This window comes from Plecotus auritus (genome assembly GCF_963455305.1).
Source record: "Plecotus auritus genome assembly, chromosome: 9".
Classification (NCBI taxonomy): domain Eukaryota; kingdom Metazoa; phylum Chordata; class Mammalia; order Chiroptera; family Vespertilionidae; genus Plecotus; species Plecotus auritus.
This window is the reverse complement of record NC_137783.1, coordinates 134,402,214-134,418,204: the sequence shown is the minus strand read 5'-3', so window position 1 is coordinate 134,418,204 and position 15,991 is coordinate 134,402,214. Positions and strand designations below refer to the sequence as shown.

General features: G+C 37.9%; 1 protein-coding gene across 1 annotated transcript; it reads left to right on the top strand.

Moving 5' to 3' along the window:
* Positions 1-3,531: 3,531 nt before the first annotated feature.
* Positions 3,532-11,956, top strand: MS4A5 (membrane spanning 4-domains A5; the record flags this gene model as incomplete). Its single annotated transcript, XM_080640678.1, has 5 exons — positions 3,532-3,684; positions 6,169-6,297; positions 9,040-9,096; positions 10,527-10,679; positions 11,846-11,956. The coding sequence occupies 5 exons, from the start codon at positions 3,532-3,534 to the stop codon at positions 11,954-11,956; spliced, it is 603 nt and encodes a 200-aa protein (XP_080496804.1).
* Between the last annotated feature and the right edge of the window lie 4,035 nt (positions 11,957-15,991).

Sequence of the window (15,991 nt, the reverse complement as noted above, 5' to 3'; positions counted from 1 at the left end):
ATTTGTTTTTCACAACCCCCCCCCCCTCCGGAATTGTGTCTTTTTTATTCTGGTTTGGTTCTGTTTGATTTTAACCCCATACTCTCCACTAGTTTTCTAAATCTCTTAAACACACTGACTCATATTCCAGTTTCATAATTTTGAAGGAGTCTGTACTGGAGATGCCCAGCCTACTTGCCCTCCATTGCTGGTACACAGTTGTCAACCCAGGACCCCTTCTTCTTTTTCATCATCTTAGAATTTTTTCATGGTTTCTTTTACTTTATACATAATTTATTTCTCTCTCTTGCTGTGCTCCCTTGATATGAAAAATAAAATAAATACTCCAGTAGCTTTCTGCCCTCGTTCTCCATGCATGGATGTAACACATTTATTGATTTTAATGTTCCCAAGAACTGTTTTCTGGAAAATTTTTAAACATAGAAATGAATATATAAATATACTTTATCTTGTTAACACTTCAATATGTATTTTTTAACTTTTCAAACTCTGTAAAGTTTTCTTATCTTTACATTTTGAAGTATCTATAGATTCACTCAAAATTCCTTGAAGCTGCAAAGATAGAGGCTGATGTACGCTTCATCCAACTGCCCAATGGTTAAGTCTGTGCAGCTGGAGCACAATATTGAAACCAGAAAATCGACAGTGGAACATTATAGTTAATTAAACCACAGACCTTTTTTAGTGTTTGTCATATTTTATTCTGCATTTATTTGTGTGTGTATTTAGTTGCATACAACTTTATCTTATATATATATGTTTCTGTAACCATCACCATAATCAAGAGACAGAACAGTTTCATAACCACATAAAACTTTTTCATGCTGCCTCCTCATAGTAACACCTCACCACCAACCTTATCTCTGTCTCCTGGTAACCACTCATATGTCCTCCCTCCCCATTATTTTTTCCATTTCAAGATTGTTGAAATGAAATCATACAATATTTAAGCTCTTGAGACTGAGTTTATTCACTAAGCATAATTCTCTTGAGGCCCATCCATATTTTTGTGTGTGTCAATAGTTCTTTATCTCTCAGAGTTTTCACTTTCTCTGTATGACATAAATATATATATATGTGTATATATATATATATATATATATATATATATATATATGTATGTATATGTATATATGTATATATATGATATATGTATATATATCTTACTAGAAGCCCAATGCACGAAGATTTGTGCTAGAATGGGCTTTCCTTTCCCTGTCTGCTGGCACCACCTTTCCACTCCGGCCCAGCCCCTTTCTGCTCAGGCCCCAGAGCCGCCTCTTTCTGCTCTGGGAGCCGCCTCTTTCCACTCCAGCCCCGCCTTCCCACGCTGCCCAGAGGCCCTGAGAGACCGGGGGTGGGGCAGAATGCCTGGGTCATCGCCATTGTCTATTATTAGGTAAGATTGGTATATATAACTTATTGGTATGTAGATCTTATTGGTGTATATATCTTATTGGTATCTACACTAATAAAAGAGAAACATGCAAATTGACCGTCCCTCCACTACACCCACCAGCCAATCAGGAGCGAGTATGCAAATTAACCCAACAAAGGTTGCAGTTAATTTGCATACGCAGGCACGGAGCAAAGACTGAAGACAGCATAGAAGGAAGCCAAGCGCTGCAGAAGGGAGTGAAGTGGCAGAGAAGGGAGTGAGGCAGCAGAGATGGGAGGGAGGCAGTGGAGGCGGGAGGGAGAGAGGCAGCAGAGATGGGAGGGAGCGAAGCAGCAGAGACGGGAGGCCACAGGAAGCCCTATTCTTGCAGGAATCTTCCTGCAATGGGCCTCTAGTATATATATATAAATTGGATAATTGGTCTGCTTCTCTGGAGAACCCTAATACAAATTTTATGGAAAGTGGTACTTTGAGGAACAGAATTTTAAGGATGAGTTTTCTTAATTGGTTCTGAGGTTTCTGGAATTGGCTCTGTAATCTCATTAGATTTAAAGATTCCAATGACTCTATTTCCAAAAGTAAAGAGAACACTGACAGTCCATGGAAACAGAGATACACAGGTATTAAATAATTCTGTCAAGAACTTATGAGAAACAAGGAGCTAGGTAACTCCATAGGCTGCTTTTGAACATTTTTGGAAAACTAATTAATGAGATTGACAACTCACTCCTATTGGTCACTGGACTAGATGCTGAGAGAAAATGCTAAGCTCAGGGGTTCAAATTCCTAGCTCAACTGCCACATAAATGGCTTGACAACTTAGAAGTTGTGAGCCCTCAAGGAGACTCATACATAGAAACCCAGACATACAGTGAAAACTAAGTACTCAATAGAAGCAGAAAATCAAAAGCCTAATATCAATAGGCAATATAGAAGCCCAAATTGCTTTCCTCATTTCTACTTGCCCCTTCTAAGATGTATCTGGGAGAGAAACTGGGTTTTATCATTATTCATGGATAAGATCTAGAGCTATTATCACTTATGAATTAAAAATCAAGAGAAAATGAAAGGACTTGGGAACCACTAAGTAGGGGATATCTGGTCACACTAATTGCTTCTGTCAAATTTTCTAGATAGTGGATATTTTGCAGTAGAGACAAAACGGAGAGATTTTGCAGTAGAGACGAAGATTAGATACTTAAAAACAAGTAAAATTGAGCTTCCATAGCAATAGGAGAATAATAAGAGGAAGAGCACAGAGAGCCTTCCTTGGAATTATCTAGCAAGAGAATCAGAGCAGAAGTGAGAAGGAGAGGACTAATCCTATAAAGAGAGTAAGTTGTGTCAGATTAGGAAATAAAAAGAAATCTAAGGCTATGGTAAGAAAAAAAAAGTAGTGCACAAATACACATTATGCATGTACCAATGGGCCTAGTAGACTGATTAGCAGAAGACTGTGAAGTTCCATAGCCATGTTGAAATGGAGAAATGAGGTAAAATAACTTCTGGAATAGCTCAGTGTGACATTTCCAATGTTTTATAGCTAAGCTTATAAAGATACATAAGACATTTAGCTGATAAAGAGCCAACCAAAAAGAACTTTGGAAATAATGTGGACACAAAGCAAAAGCAAAACAACTGGCCACCGTGATTAAAATGGTAATAATAATTGTCTACTTTAAGCAGTGGCTAATTAATTTTAGGGCCAGAGGGGTTTTTCCCTTTACCTGACTTAAAATAAATGTTCACAATACTCTTTTATTTGGAAATTGAAATGTCTTTATAGATTTCTAGTCCAACCTGATCAATGTACATATAAGGAAGCTGAAACCAAGAGAGGGGGATATGACCCTCCCAAGGTCACAGGGAATTTCTGACCAAACCATAATCCCTACATGAACCAGGACAACCAGTCAGGCCCTCCAACCCTCCAGACCTGGGTCTTTTACTCATTCACCTTCTTGAGATCTTGACCTGAGATTCCATGACTCTGTGACTTTATGGTTCTAGAATTCCAAGACAAAGCCCAACAATGCCAGTGCCCCAGACAGCCTTGGGACACGATAAGAGCATGGTCTAGATTGAAGTACCAACTAAATAATTTTACACTTCAAAATATCAACTGTACCATCATGGATTCAAACTCTGCACAACATCCTGTATTTATGGTATTTCCTCCAGAGGTCACTGCTTCAGAATTTCAGTCAATGAAAAATACAGCCACAGCCTATGAATCTACCATGCCCTTTTCAAAATTTTTTACTACAAAAATAAAAATCTTTGGGGTAAGTAAGATTTGCCCCAATGTAAATGCTACTGAAGGTGTGTTAGGAATGTAATATGTGTGTTCCCCAAAATTCATATTTGAAGCCATAATCCCAATGTGATGGTATCTAGAGGCAGGGACTTTGTGGGATAATTATTTTATTAATAAGTAGGGGGGCAGAGTGCTAGGTTTCTTTGTGAGGATACAACAGAGAAGTCTGCAGTCTATAAGCCAGAAGAGGGTCTTCACCAGAATCTGATCATTCTGGTACCCTGATCTCAGACTTTCAGTCTTCAGAACTGTGAAAAATAAATTTCTGTTGTTTATAAGTCACTGGGTCTATGATACTTTGTTATAGCAGCCCAAGTTGACTAAGACAGACATTGGTACCAAAAAGTGGGCTGCTGCTATAACAAATATTTTAAAATGTAAAAGCAGCTTTGGAGATGGGCAATGGGTAGAGGCTTGAAGAGTTTTGAAGTGCATGCTAGAAGAAGCTGAGATTTCCCTGAAGGAACTGGTAAAGGCAATTTTAGTGAGAGCTCACAAAGTAAAGAAGAGAGCTGTATAGGAAGTCTCCATTGTCTTAGAGAGTGAACTTGACTGGACATATTGAATATGCGGTGGTGTTACCCATGGGATATTCAAGTGGGGATGTTTGACAAGAGCTAAAAATGTGAATCTGGAATTAAGGAAAATGATATTGTTTACAACTCAACTACATTAAGGTAATAGTTGCAATGGGAGTAAAGGAGATTCCTCAGATGGAGAAGGTGGACAGGAATGAAAGAGGGCAAGGACACAGACTCTTCTTTTGTATACCTTCCATTCTTCATGTCATTCTCATCAATTTTTCCCAGCATTCGTCAAACCACTGCTTGTTGTGGTAGTGCATCACAAGTGTAGCATAGAGACAAAAAATAGAAAAGGTGGGGAGTGCTGTGAATCCTGGGACATGACAATACCTCCATAGACTCAAAGGATGGGTCATTGACATAAGTGTTTCTGACAGTCCACTTCTATTTGAGACCAGGCCTGTATGGTGATTTAGAATTCAGTACTTTTCAAACTTTAACATTTATATGCCACAGACTTGGTGGTTCCCCCCCACCCCAGCTTTGTTGAGATGTAATTGACATATAACTTTGCAAAGTTTAATTTAAGGTGTATAATCTGATGATTTGATATGTATGTATATTGCAAAATGTTTACCACAGTATGGGTAGTTATCACATCTTTCACATAATTGCCATTTTTGTTGTTGTATGGTGAGAACATTAAAACTCAACTCTCATAGTAACTTTCAGGCATACAATACAGTGTTGTTAATTGTAGTAACCAAATTGTACCTTAGAGATTGGAACTTAACTGAAAGTTTGTACCCTTTGACCAACATCTCCATATTCTCCCCAACCTCTGAGCCTTTAAAAACCACTATTCTACTCTCTGATTCTGTGAGTTCAATATCTTTAGATTCCACATACAAAGTACTTGTCTTTCTCTTACTCCACTTAGCATAATTTCTTCAAGGTCCGTCTGTGTTATTGCAAATGGCAGAATTTTATTTTTTATACTGAACTAGTGCCCGGTGCATGGATTCATGCACATTGAAAGGAAATTAATTTGAAGGTGGCCGGCGGGGTGGGACTGGGTGAGACGGGCCAGACACACCCTAGAGCCAACCTCCCATGGTCCCTCCCCAGCCGCTGCACCTGGGGTGGCGCCATGGCTCGAAGGCCATCTGTGGAGTGAGCAGGGTCCCTCAGCCTGGCCTGCGGGGTCAGGCTGAAACTGGCTCTTCAACATCCCCTAAGGGGTCCTGGATTGTGAGAAGGCAGTTCTCGGGTGACGCACCCCCGAATCAGGCTCCCTCCTCTCTGGTTCTGGGTGCATCACCAAGTCACTGCAGCTCGGCACCTCCTGCATTGAGCTTCTGCCCCCTGGTGCTCACTGAGCATCATAGCTACTGGTCAGATGGTCAGAAGGTCACTTAGCCTTTTATATATATAAATAATATTTCATTTTCTTTATCTACCTAGATTGTTCCCATGTCTTACCTATTGTAAATAATGCTGTGATAAACCCAATAGCACAAATTTTTCTTTGAGGTAGTGATTACGTTTCCTTAGGATATATACCCAGAAGTGGGACTGCTGGACCATATAGTAGCTCTATTTTGAATTTTAGCCTGGGGATTTTATTCACTAAGTATAGGATTGTGCATGATAATTTGCACCTCTAATTCTTAGGTGATCCTAAGGCTGCCAATCCATGGACTACATCTTCAGGAGCATTGATTTAAATAATTTTTCTCATTACCAAATACCAGGTAGAGGGATCCGAAAATACCTGGGTACATAATAAAGGGGCTTCTACTACCCTTCCCTTATTTATAAAAGAGGATAATTGCCAAAACCTTTTATCAAAAGGGATCTTCTACATTTTCTAAAGGGGAACCCACCATTTTGCTTTTCCTTACTGTGTCCTTTTCCTCTCTTTACAGACTATTCAGATACTGCTTGGACTGATGAACTTTTCTTTTGGGGTAATTTTCTTTTTCATGTTTGAAGAACCGTACCCAAGGTTCCCCTTTATATTTATTACAGGATATCCATTCTGGAGCTCCATTTTGGTGAGTATAGTAAATCAAGTTCAATGTGAAGCCATGTCAACAGGGATATTAGAGAATTCTTAGTTTCAAAATGAGCAATATTCAGTTGTATGATAGGCTTTGAAATGTCAAAATAAAAATAAGCCTTGTTGAAATTATTTCCCCATTAATTCATCAGTTACTGATATTCCATCATTGTGTCTTGAAGTTCCTTTGGGAATATTTCTTTGGGTCTTGAGGTTATTTGTCCATTCATTCATTCAAATGAGTTACCATCTGAGCCAGGTACATAGAAGGCAATCAGGTGGACAGGAATGAAAGAGGGCAAGGACAGAGACTCTTCTTTTGTATACCTTCCATTCTTCATGTCATTCTCATCAATCTTTGATTATGAAAAACAGTGTGGCTATTCCTCCAAAAAATTAAAACAATTATTATGTGATCCAGCAATTTCACTTATGGGAATATATCCAAAGGAAATGTCAAAGAGATATCTATACCCCCATATTCATAGCAGCATTATTTACAACAGCCAAGACAGGGAAAAAAGCTGTGTTCTACAGACAAATGGATAAAGAAGTTTGCACACACACAATGGAATATTCTGTTATAAAAAATGAGGATATCCTGCCAATTGTGACAACACAGATGAAACTTAAGAGCATTATGCTAAGCAAAATAAGCTAGATAGAGAAATACAAATACTGTATGATCTCATCAATATGTGGAATCAAAAGGGGGTGAGGGTAGAAAGTATTAAAGAGAGTCAAATATATGATGATGGAAGAATATTTGAATTTGGGTGGTAGGCACACAAAGCAATTTACAGATGATGTCATAGAATTGAAACCTATATAATTAAAAAATATATATTTTTTACTTACTCCAGAGAGGAAGGGAGAGAGAGAGAGTCACAAAAACATTATTGATGAAAGAGAATCATTGATTGGCTGCTTCCTGCACACCCCACACCAGGGATTGAGTCCGCAACCCAGGCATGTGCCCTGACTAGGAATTGAACTGTGATCTCCTAGTTCATAGGTCAATTGACCTTTTTTCCATAGGTCAATGCTCAACCACTGAGCCACATCAGCCGAGCTGAAACCTATATAATTTTATTAACCAACATCATCCCCAAAATTTTAATTAAAACAAAAGCGATCAGATTTGACATTACCAAAGGCAGGGGTGGTATCAAAGGATATAAACTCCCAATTATAAGATTAAAAAAGTACATGATGACTATTTAACACTGTTGTATAATATATATGATATTTTTAAGAGGGTACCTCCTAAAAGTCCTCATCATAAGGAAAAATATATATTTTCTTTTTTTGTTTGTTTTGTATCTAAATGAGAAGATGGATGCTAACTAAAGTTATTATGGTGATCATTTAAAGATATATGTAAGTTAGATCATTATGCTGCACACCCTAAACTTATATAGTGATATATGCCAATTATCTATAATAATAAAAGGGTAATATGCAAATTGGTCAGGATGCCTGCCCTCACAGTAACGACCGAACAGCAGGCTGTGTGGGGTGACCAGGCCAGCAGGGGGGTTAGTGAGGGACAACCAAATGACTGAACAGCTGGCTGCATGGGGTGACCAGGCCAGCAGGAAGGGCAGTTGGGGGCAACCAGGCCGGCAGGGGGGGCAGTTAGGGGCAATCAGGCATGCAGGCAGGTGAGCAGTTAGGAGCCAGTGGTCCTGGATTGTGAGAGGGATGTCTGACTGCCAGTTTAGGCCCAATCCCTACGACATCCCCTGAGGGGTCCCGGATTGGAGAGGGTGCAGGCTGGGCTGAGGGGACCCCCCTCCTGTGCATGAATTTTGTGCACTGGGCCTCTAGTTTCTCAATAAAACTGGGAGAAAACAAAAAACAACCAAACAAAAATAATACATGAAAAAATTACCATGTGGTGTGATGAATGGTGACAGAGGACACACAAGCTGTCTCTATAGGAAAGGCACTTAAAAAATAGAGGTAAGGTTTCCCAGAGATATTTTCAGCTTGACCAAGTTTAAAGAACTTTAATCAGATGAAGACACATATGGAGGAAGGAAGTGGGGGATGGTTGGGTGTAAGAGGTAGGATGTCTTGCTGTATGTCAAGGGAGAAACATGAAAAACATAAGAGAAAAGCTCTAAGTATGGGGGAACACTTTTTATTCTGAGAACTGTAAGAGTTCAGTGCAGAGAGTAAGAGGGGAGGAATGAGGCTGAAGAAATACCACACAATGAACTAGAAATTAAAAAATGGATAAACTGTGATCAAATTTGAAATTTCTCTTAGACAATGATCCTACCACTATGACTCATCACAATGAAAATTTTGGTATTTTTATATAACTCCCAGAATATTAGCTGCAACTCTGCTTATGTTTCCATCCAAGAGAACACATCAGATTGCACATAGGTAGGAAGGATGTTTCCTACAGGAATGATGGAATCTGATCTTATTGGTTGTAAACTGAATTGACACCAGTATGTCATGATGTCTGCAATAGCTATAAAAGGAAGATGGATGAGAAAAATGAAATCCCAGTAAAGTTTAAAAAAATTCTCATGTTCAAATAAATAGTTAAAGCTAAAGCAAACTTCTACTTCAGTATTTTGTCCACTATTCATTTTTGGACAACCCATACAAGGCATCTCACCTTTCTCACTCCCCTGCCGGCCTGTGAAAGGGACATGTAGAAGTCTATCCTCTGAGAACTCTTTATGTCCATCACTAAGATATGTATTCTTTCTAACAGTTCATTTATTCTGGAGCCTGCCTAATTGCATTGGAAAGAAAAGGCACACAAACTGTGGTGAGTTATATTTCCCCTTTATTAAAAAGGTAAGGGAGAGGTGGGGGAAATAAGAGATCAACTGAAGGACTTATATGCATACATATAAGAGTAACCAACGGATGCAAAACATTGAGCGGTGAGGGCATGTATGGGAGTGGGGTGGGGGGGGGGCAATGGTAAGATATGTACACATATAATACCTTAATAAAAAAAAGGTACTTATAACTTTGAAATAATTCCTTTGAGTCTTGAAAATGAATTTGGAAAATCATTAAGCCACTATAACTCCATAAACTGTCGATTTCTGATACCAATCAGTGTTATTTGCTTATTTTTTTTTCATAGAATCATAAAACATTAGAGCCAAAAGCAAGTTTCCTAGGTCATCCAGTTTAATTCTGATTTTATATATAGACACTGAGGCATAGATTAAATGACTTGTCAGCCAGAGAGCAGATGGCATTATTACAGTATCTCACTCATTCTTTTTTTTATTTTTTTTATTGTTGCTAATACTCACCAGAGGATATTTTTCCATTGTTATTTAGAGAGAATGATTTTAGAGAGAGTGGAAGGGAGGGGGAGAGACAGACAGAGAGAACCCTCTCACACTGATTGCTTGCCTCCCGCATGCTCCCCAGCCTGCAACCGAAGTACATGCCCTTGACCAGAATCAAACTCAAGACCCTTCAGCCTGTGGGCCAACATAAGTATTTCTGGTGCCTACTTCATGCCAGACACTTTGACAGGCAGTCATTTGACACTTATGATAGGCACACTATGTAAATGACATAATTTAACCTGATATGCAGAATCAGAAAATAAATAAGTATTAATGAATGCAAAATATTTTTAGTTTTCTCAAAGAATCATAGCTATGAGATATTAATAAGCCAATAAATTATTTTCAGCAAAGAATGCCACCTATAGATTAGTAGTTTTGGTAAGAAAAAAAAATTGCAAGTATATATATGTATATATATATATATATGTGTGTGTGTGTGTGTGTGTGTTAAATGTATATAATATATAGTATACAGTATACTAGTATATGATAAATATATATGTATATATATATAAATATAGTATATATATTAAACAGAGTCATAAATAAGTTATGACTTTGATCAGAGCATCAAAATGCAATGTGGCTATCTCTAAAAACTTTTATTCTCCAGTGTGTACCCCTCCCCCTAATTAAATAGGATTTAAATTAGGCACAGATTATGGGGGATGGAAGGGTTATTAAAAGTTCACTGGTTCCCCTTATTCTGTAGATGAGGACCTGAAGCCCAGTTAGGTGAAGGGACATTCATAAGATGATATGGCTGCTTCATGGCATTGTAGTGCTGAGACCAAAATCTTGCTGCCCAGTATCCTCACCCATTGTTTTGTCTATATACTCACATGGGGCCTGGTCATTGTGTTATGTTTTTACTCTCTTTCAGATGAGGATGAGCCAAACAATGAATTGTTTTAGTGTCCTGGCAGCAATAGCTGGAATCATTCTCCTTGTATTTGGTTTCATTCTAGATCAAAACTACCTTTGTGGCTATTCTGGAGAAGTTAGTCAGTGTAAGGCTGTTAACACCCTATTCATTGTAAGTATGTTGCATTTTTAGGGTGAGGAGTAACGTGTTTAATCATAAAGATTTATTAGAACCTAATCAGCACCATCCAAATAATGTTGCAGACAAATGTATTATTTAACTCACAAACATGTACAGAAATCATAGCATCTAATAGGCATTCAACCAGGCATTGTAGAATAGAACAATAAATGTATTATTACCCCCAACTTGAGAAATTCACAGATGAGTACAGAAGATAAAACATATACATCAATGAGAATAATATATAAAAAAGTGATATATTAGAAGAAAAAGCAGGTATAGCAGCATGGTAGTAGTTATAGCCCTGGATGTACATTAGAATCATGAGTGGAGTGTTTTTATGGTTTTGGTTTTAATATATAGACTGGGTTTCTGATAAAACATGATAGATTGAAAACAGGCATTTATTTCTGCTTTTCTGAACTTAGTGTAAAGGCACGTAAAAGATATGGATCTTCATGGAGAGAGAAAATAGCCAATAAGATCCATAAAAAATTGCTGAGAAATTTGAAAACTAATCATCTAAGGAAAAGGGGATCCTAATAGAAGGAGATCCATAATTTTTCATATGAAAGTTTCAAAGGAACAGAATGTAGTAGGACCACAGAAAACAGGGGAGAAGAGAATAGATTAATTTTGGTAATAGTAAAATGGGATGTGTGAATTGATCCTAGTCTAGAAACAAAGAAAAATGCTACATTAAAAAAACCCCATACTTTTTAAAACAATTTAAAAGCCCTGAAGAGCTGCTAAATCACCTGGACCACCTAGGTCAATTTTTTTTTAGATGAAAGCCTAATCTGAAATCTGTCAATGAAATACCAAAGAGCAATAAAGCTACTTATACCTCAAGAAAATTTGCCAATGTTGCCCATTTGGAATCTGATTCCAGTCTAAGTGCATCGAAGAAGAAAGAAATGAAGGCCTGTGCAATTTTGTGCTCTGCTGTAGGGTACCACACTATGCTGTGCTATGTAGTACTGTGCGAAAATATCTGTATATTGCAATGAGTCTCTACTAATTTGCTTTGTAAGCATTAGCTACATTTGCTATGTGGGGGAACTTTCTTATCTGGGCATTGTTACCTCATTATCATCTGAAAAACCATTATTGTGCTAATACCATGATTCTTTTGTTTTTTTCTTCTGTTACAGGGAATTTTGATTATGCTGGTAGCCTTCAGCACTATTGAACTACTCATTGCTATGTTTTACTCAATTTTTAGCAGATCCTTTGACTGCTGTGATTGTGAGGAATGGTGTTGAAAATCACTGTGCAAATAAAGAAGTGAGATAATATCATGGAGAGATTAATTATATTTGTGAGGAATAGCCAAAAGGAACATAGGATGTTAAAGCTGGCAACTCTTTGAAGCAAAGGGGAGGGACTCAGGGGAATGGGGCTGGGAAAATTTTGGCTGATAAAATACATCCGCCTCTTTGAAATGTCATTTCCTCCTCTCCCAGAATCACATGGTCACTTTGGTGTCACCTCCTCTGTCAGTCATGCACTCACTTAAGCAGTGTGGTGTTGCTGCTGCAACAAACAGATAAAGGAATCAAAGTCCAGGGTGTGCAGTGACCAGGTCCTATTGATTTCACCAGGAGGCTCTGTCTCCAAGAGGCTCCTACCTTATTGTCCTGTAGACAGATGAGTTAGTGGGAAGAATGTCTTGGCCCACAAATTTTACATTGATCATGCGGTATCAATATTATCAACTTATAACAACTACAATAGTAACAATAATGAGGGAAAATATTGGTAAAAGCCAGTACAATGTTCCAAGCACTGTATGTTGTGTTTTATGTATATGACTCATTTAATCTCACAAAAAATTCTAAGAGGCAAATTTTATTATGAAACTCATTTTATGGACAAGGAAGCTGGCGCACAGAGAAGGTAAGTTATGTACCCAAGGTCAGTTGCAAGGGCAAAGCCATGATATCAACAGACAGTGTGTCTCCAGGGCCCAAGGTCTTAATACATATACCAACATCTTTGAAACTTTTGGTCTCAGAACCCCTCTTATACTTTAAAAAACTACTGAAGACTCATTACATAATGCTACAAATAAACCTTTTATTAACATAACTATATTTTTCAAAATAGAAAAAGAAATAGTGTGAAGAGTGGCACTGATAAAAAGTTTTGCAAATCTTTTTTTATAGGTTACTTAACATTCTTTTCTCATTTTTTAGCTTTATTGAGTCATAGTTTATATACAAAAAATTGTGCATTTAATGTATGCATACTCCCAATATCATCACCATAACCAAGATCCTAATCACATCCATCACCTCCAAAAACTTCATTGTATTCTTTTGTTAAGTTTTTATTTTGCTTTTTTTTTGGTATGAACACAACATGAAATTTGTCCTCAAAATATTTTACAGTGCACAATACCATATTATTAACTGTAAGTGCCCTGTTGTACAGAAGATTCCTAAAATTTACTCATTCTCATAAAAAAGAAACTTTATGCCCATTGAAAAACAAATCCCCAGGAAATTTTACTATCTATTGACATCACCTGAAGAACTTTTATAAACCCAATGCACCACATACTACCACATACCAATGAAATCAGAATATGATGAAAGCTGGGCACCAATAGTTTTCAAAGATCTCCAAGTGACCCCAATGCAAAAGTTAGGAACCACCATTTCTATCTTAATGGGAGACAAGCAGATTCTCTTAACTTCTTTTGAATTCAACCTATTGTGACATCTCATCTTCTGCGGGCTGTGGAGAATACCACTGAAAACTCATGGAAAGAGGTAAATAGGTCTTAGTGTTATTATGAAATTTTTTTTGAGTTCACAGGCCCCCCCAACCCCCCTAAAAGTGCCTCAAGGACTCCAGAACCACACTTTAAGGACAGCTGCCCAGACCACACTTTAAGGACAGCTGCCTTATATTGTGTCCACTGATGAACTACCTGTTCAGTATTAGAGCTCTTCTGCCACATCAATTAATTGTCATGACAGCCCCCTGAGAGGTTTGACTGACCTATGTCACAGACATGAAAACTGAAACTCAACATGGTTAACTTTTCTGAGAGCACAAAGGGGAATTAGAACCAGGATTTGAAGCAAGATCTCCAACTACAAATCCCATTGTCCTATGCTTCTATTGGCGTAAAAGTACTTGGCATATTCAAAGAAAGAAACTATCTGGCTTTCATTTCTGCTGTGAGCTGGAAGGAGATCAGCCTATAGGTACATATATGAAGGCAGGGGATGGGGAAATGAAGTTCTGATGAAAAATATTTATGTTTTTTAAATATTTATTTTTAAATATTTATTTCCAGTGGAGTGAGGTTCTGATAAAAAACATTTGGTGGCAGCTGAGTGAGGTTCAGATGTGTGAGGTTTGAGATATATTTAAGGGTGAAAAGCTTTTACCTCATGGTCAGGGCTTTTAAGTCAGACCTAGTTTTAAATATCAATTTTGCAATTTACAGCTAATTGACTTGAACAAATTAACCTTCATGAGCTTTAAATTTCTAGATTAAAATGTAATAATACCTCCTTGGTGGGTTTCCATGAGGCTTAAGTGAACCATGTAAACTGGTTTTATCAGTGCCTGGGACTTAAAAATCACTTAGGAAATGGTACGTTTTCACTTAAATTTATAATTGAGGTTTTCTTGCTTTCCAAAATCAGATTTTATCACTTACTCATGACTATGGGTCAGTTTCCCCCACTTCCTGAACATTCATTTTCACTGATTATAAAACAGAATCAAATTATAGTGTTATATGGACAATGCTTGGCATATAAATAGGTATTCAACTGATGTAACTTTCCCAACTGTCAAAAATGTAAAATAGTCCCCCAGGACAGAAAGAGGACCTCTTAAACTACAAAGCTCTTAAGTACTCAAATTTACATTTTCCTGAGTTTTAATTATTTGTAAGTATAACATTGGGACTTTCCAACTTGTAACCAAGTTCTATTTGCAACTTGGTAGGGTGTGTGGTGGGGAGTGGAGTAAAGGGTAAAAGGCGACAAATACACGGAGTGGCCAATTATTATGATCTCTGAATGCATAATAATCTGGCCACTCAGTGTGTGTGTGTGTGTATATTAGAGGTCCAGTGCATGAATTTGTGCCTGGGTGGGGTCCAGCCAGCCTGGCCAGGGGGAGGGGACATGGGTGGTTGGCCGGCCTGCCTGCTGGTCAAACTCCTGGTCAAAGGGACAATTTGCATATTAGCCTTTTATTATATAGGATATACACTGAGTGGCCAGATTATTATGCATTCAGAGATCATAAGAATCTGGCCACTCAGTGTATTTCAGCCCTTTAGAATAGGCAAACAATTACGAAACTACAACCCTGGGTCTCTAATTAAATAAGGCAATGGGGAAAGAAATTTAAAAAATAATAAAAAATCCAACATGTGAAATACAGTAGTCCTAATTATCCATAGGCAATCTATTTTAAGACCCCCAGTTGATGCCTGAAACCACAGAAAGTACTGAAGCCTATATGTATTATATTTTTTCCTACACATACATAACACTTCACAGCCTCTCTTTGTTATATCCAAGTTGCCAGGATCACTACTCTTGTAATTTGGAGCCATTATTAAGTAAAATAAGAGTTACTTGAACACAAGCACTGAGATACCACCACAGTTGATCTCTTAACCTAGACAGCTACTAAGTGACCAGGGGGAAGAAGCATATACAGTGTGGAGATGCTAGACAAAAAGATGATTCATGTCTGGGGTGAGCCAGAGCAGGACAGCATAAGATTTTATCACACTACTCAGAATGACACAGAATTTAAAAATATGAATTGTTTATTTCTGGACTTTTTCATTTAATATCTTCAGACCACAATTGACTGTGGGTAACTAAAACCCCTGAAAGTGAAACCACAAATAAGAGGAGACTACTGTAGAGGCCGTATTATAGTGGGGGCAGGGGGTTCAGTATTTGGGGGCAAAACTTTCTTTGATTCATCTCTTAAATGTTTGCACTCTCCTGGCTACCAGCTTCCTCCATTCCCTCATTTGATCTGGCACTGGGCTTGATAGCCTCAGCTCCAGCCCAGAATTAAAAGAGAGGGGACACAGGGAACTAAACAGATGGAGGAAAACGTGGGTGGAGGAAAAGGTAGGTTTGCAGGTAAAAGTACTATTTCAATTTATAACCCCAAACATGAAACTCTTGTCTCAAGCTTTTGGGGATGTGGTCTATAGCCCCAGATTATATTTTTAGGCCATTTCTACTAAATCTGACACAAGACACATGTGGTCCCACTAGAACCCTAAGTGTGGGCCAATGAGA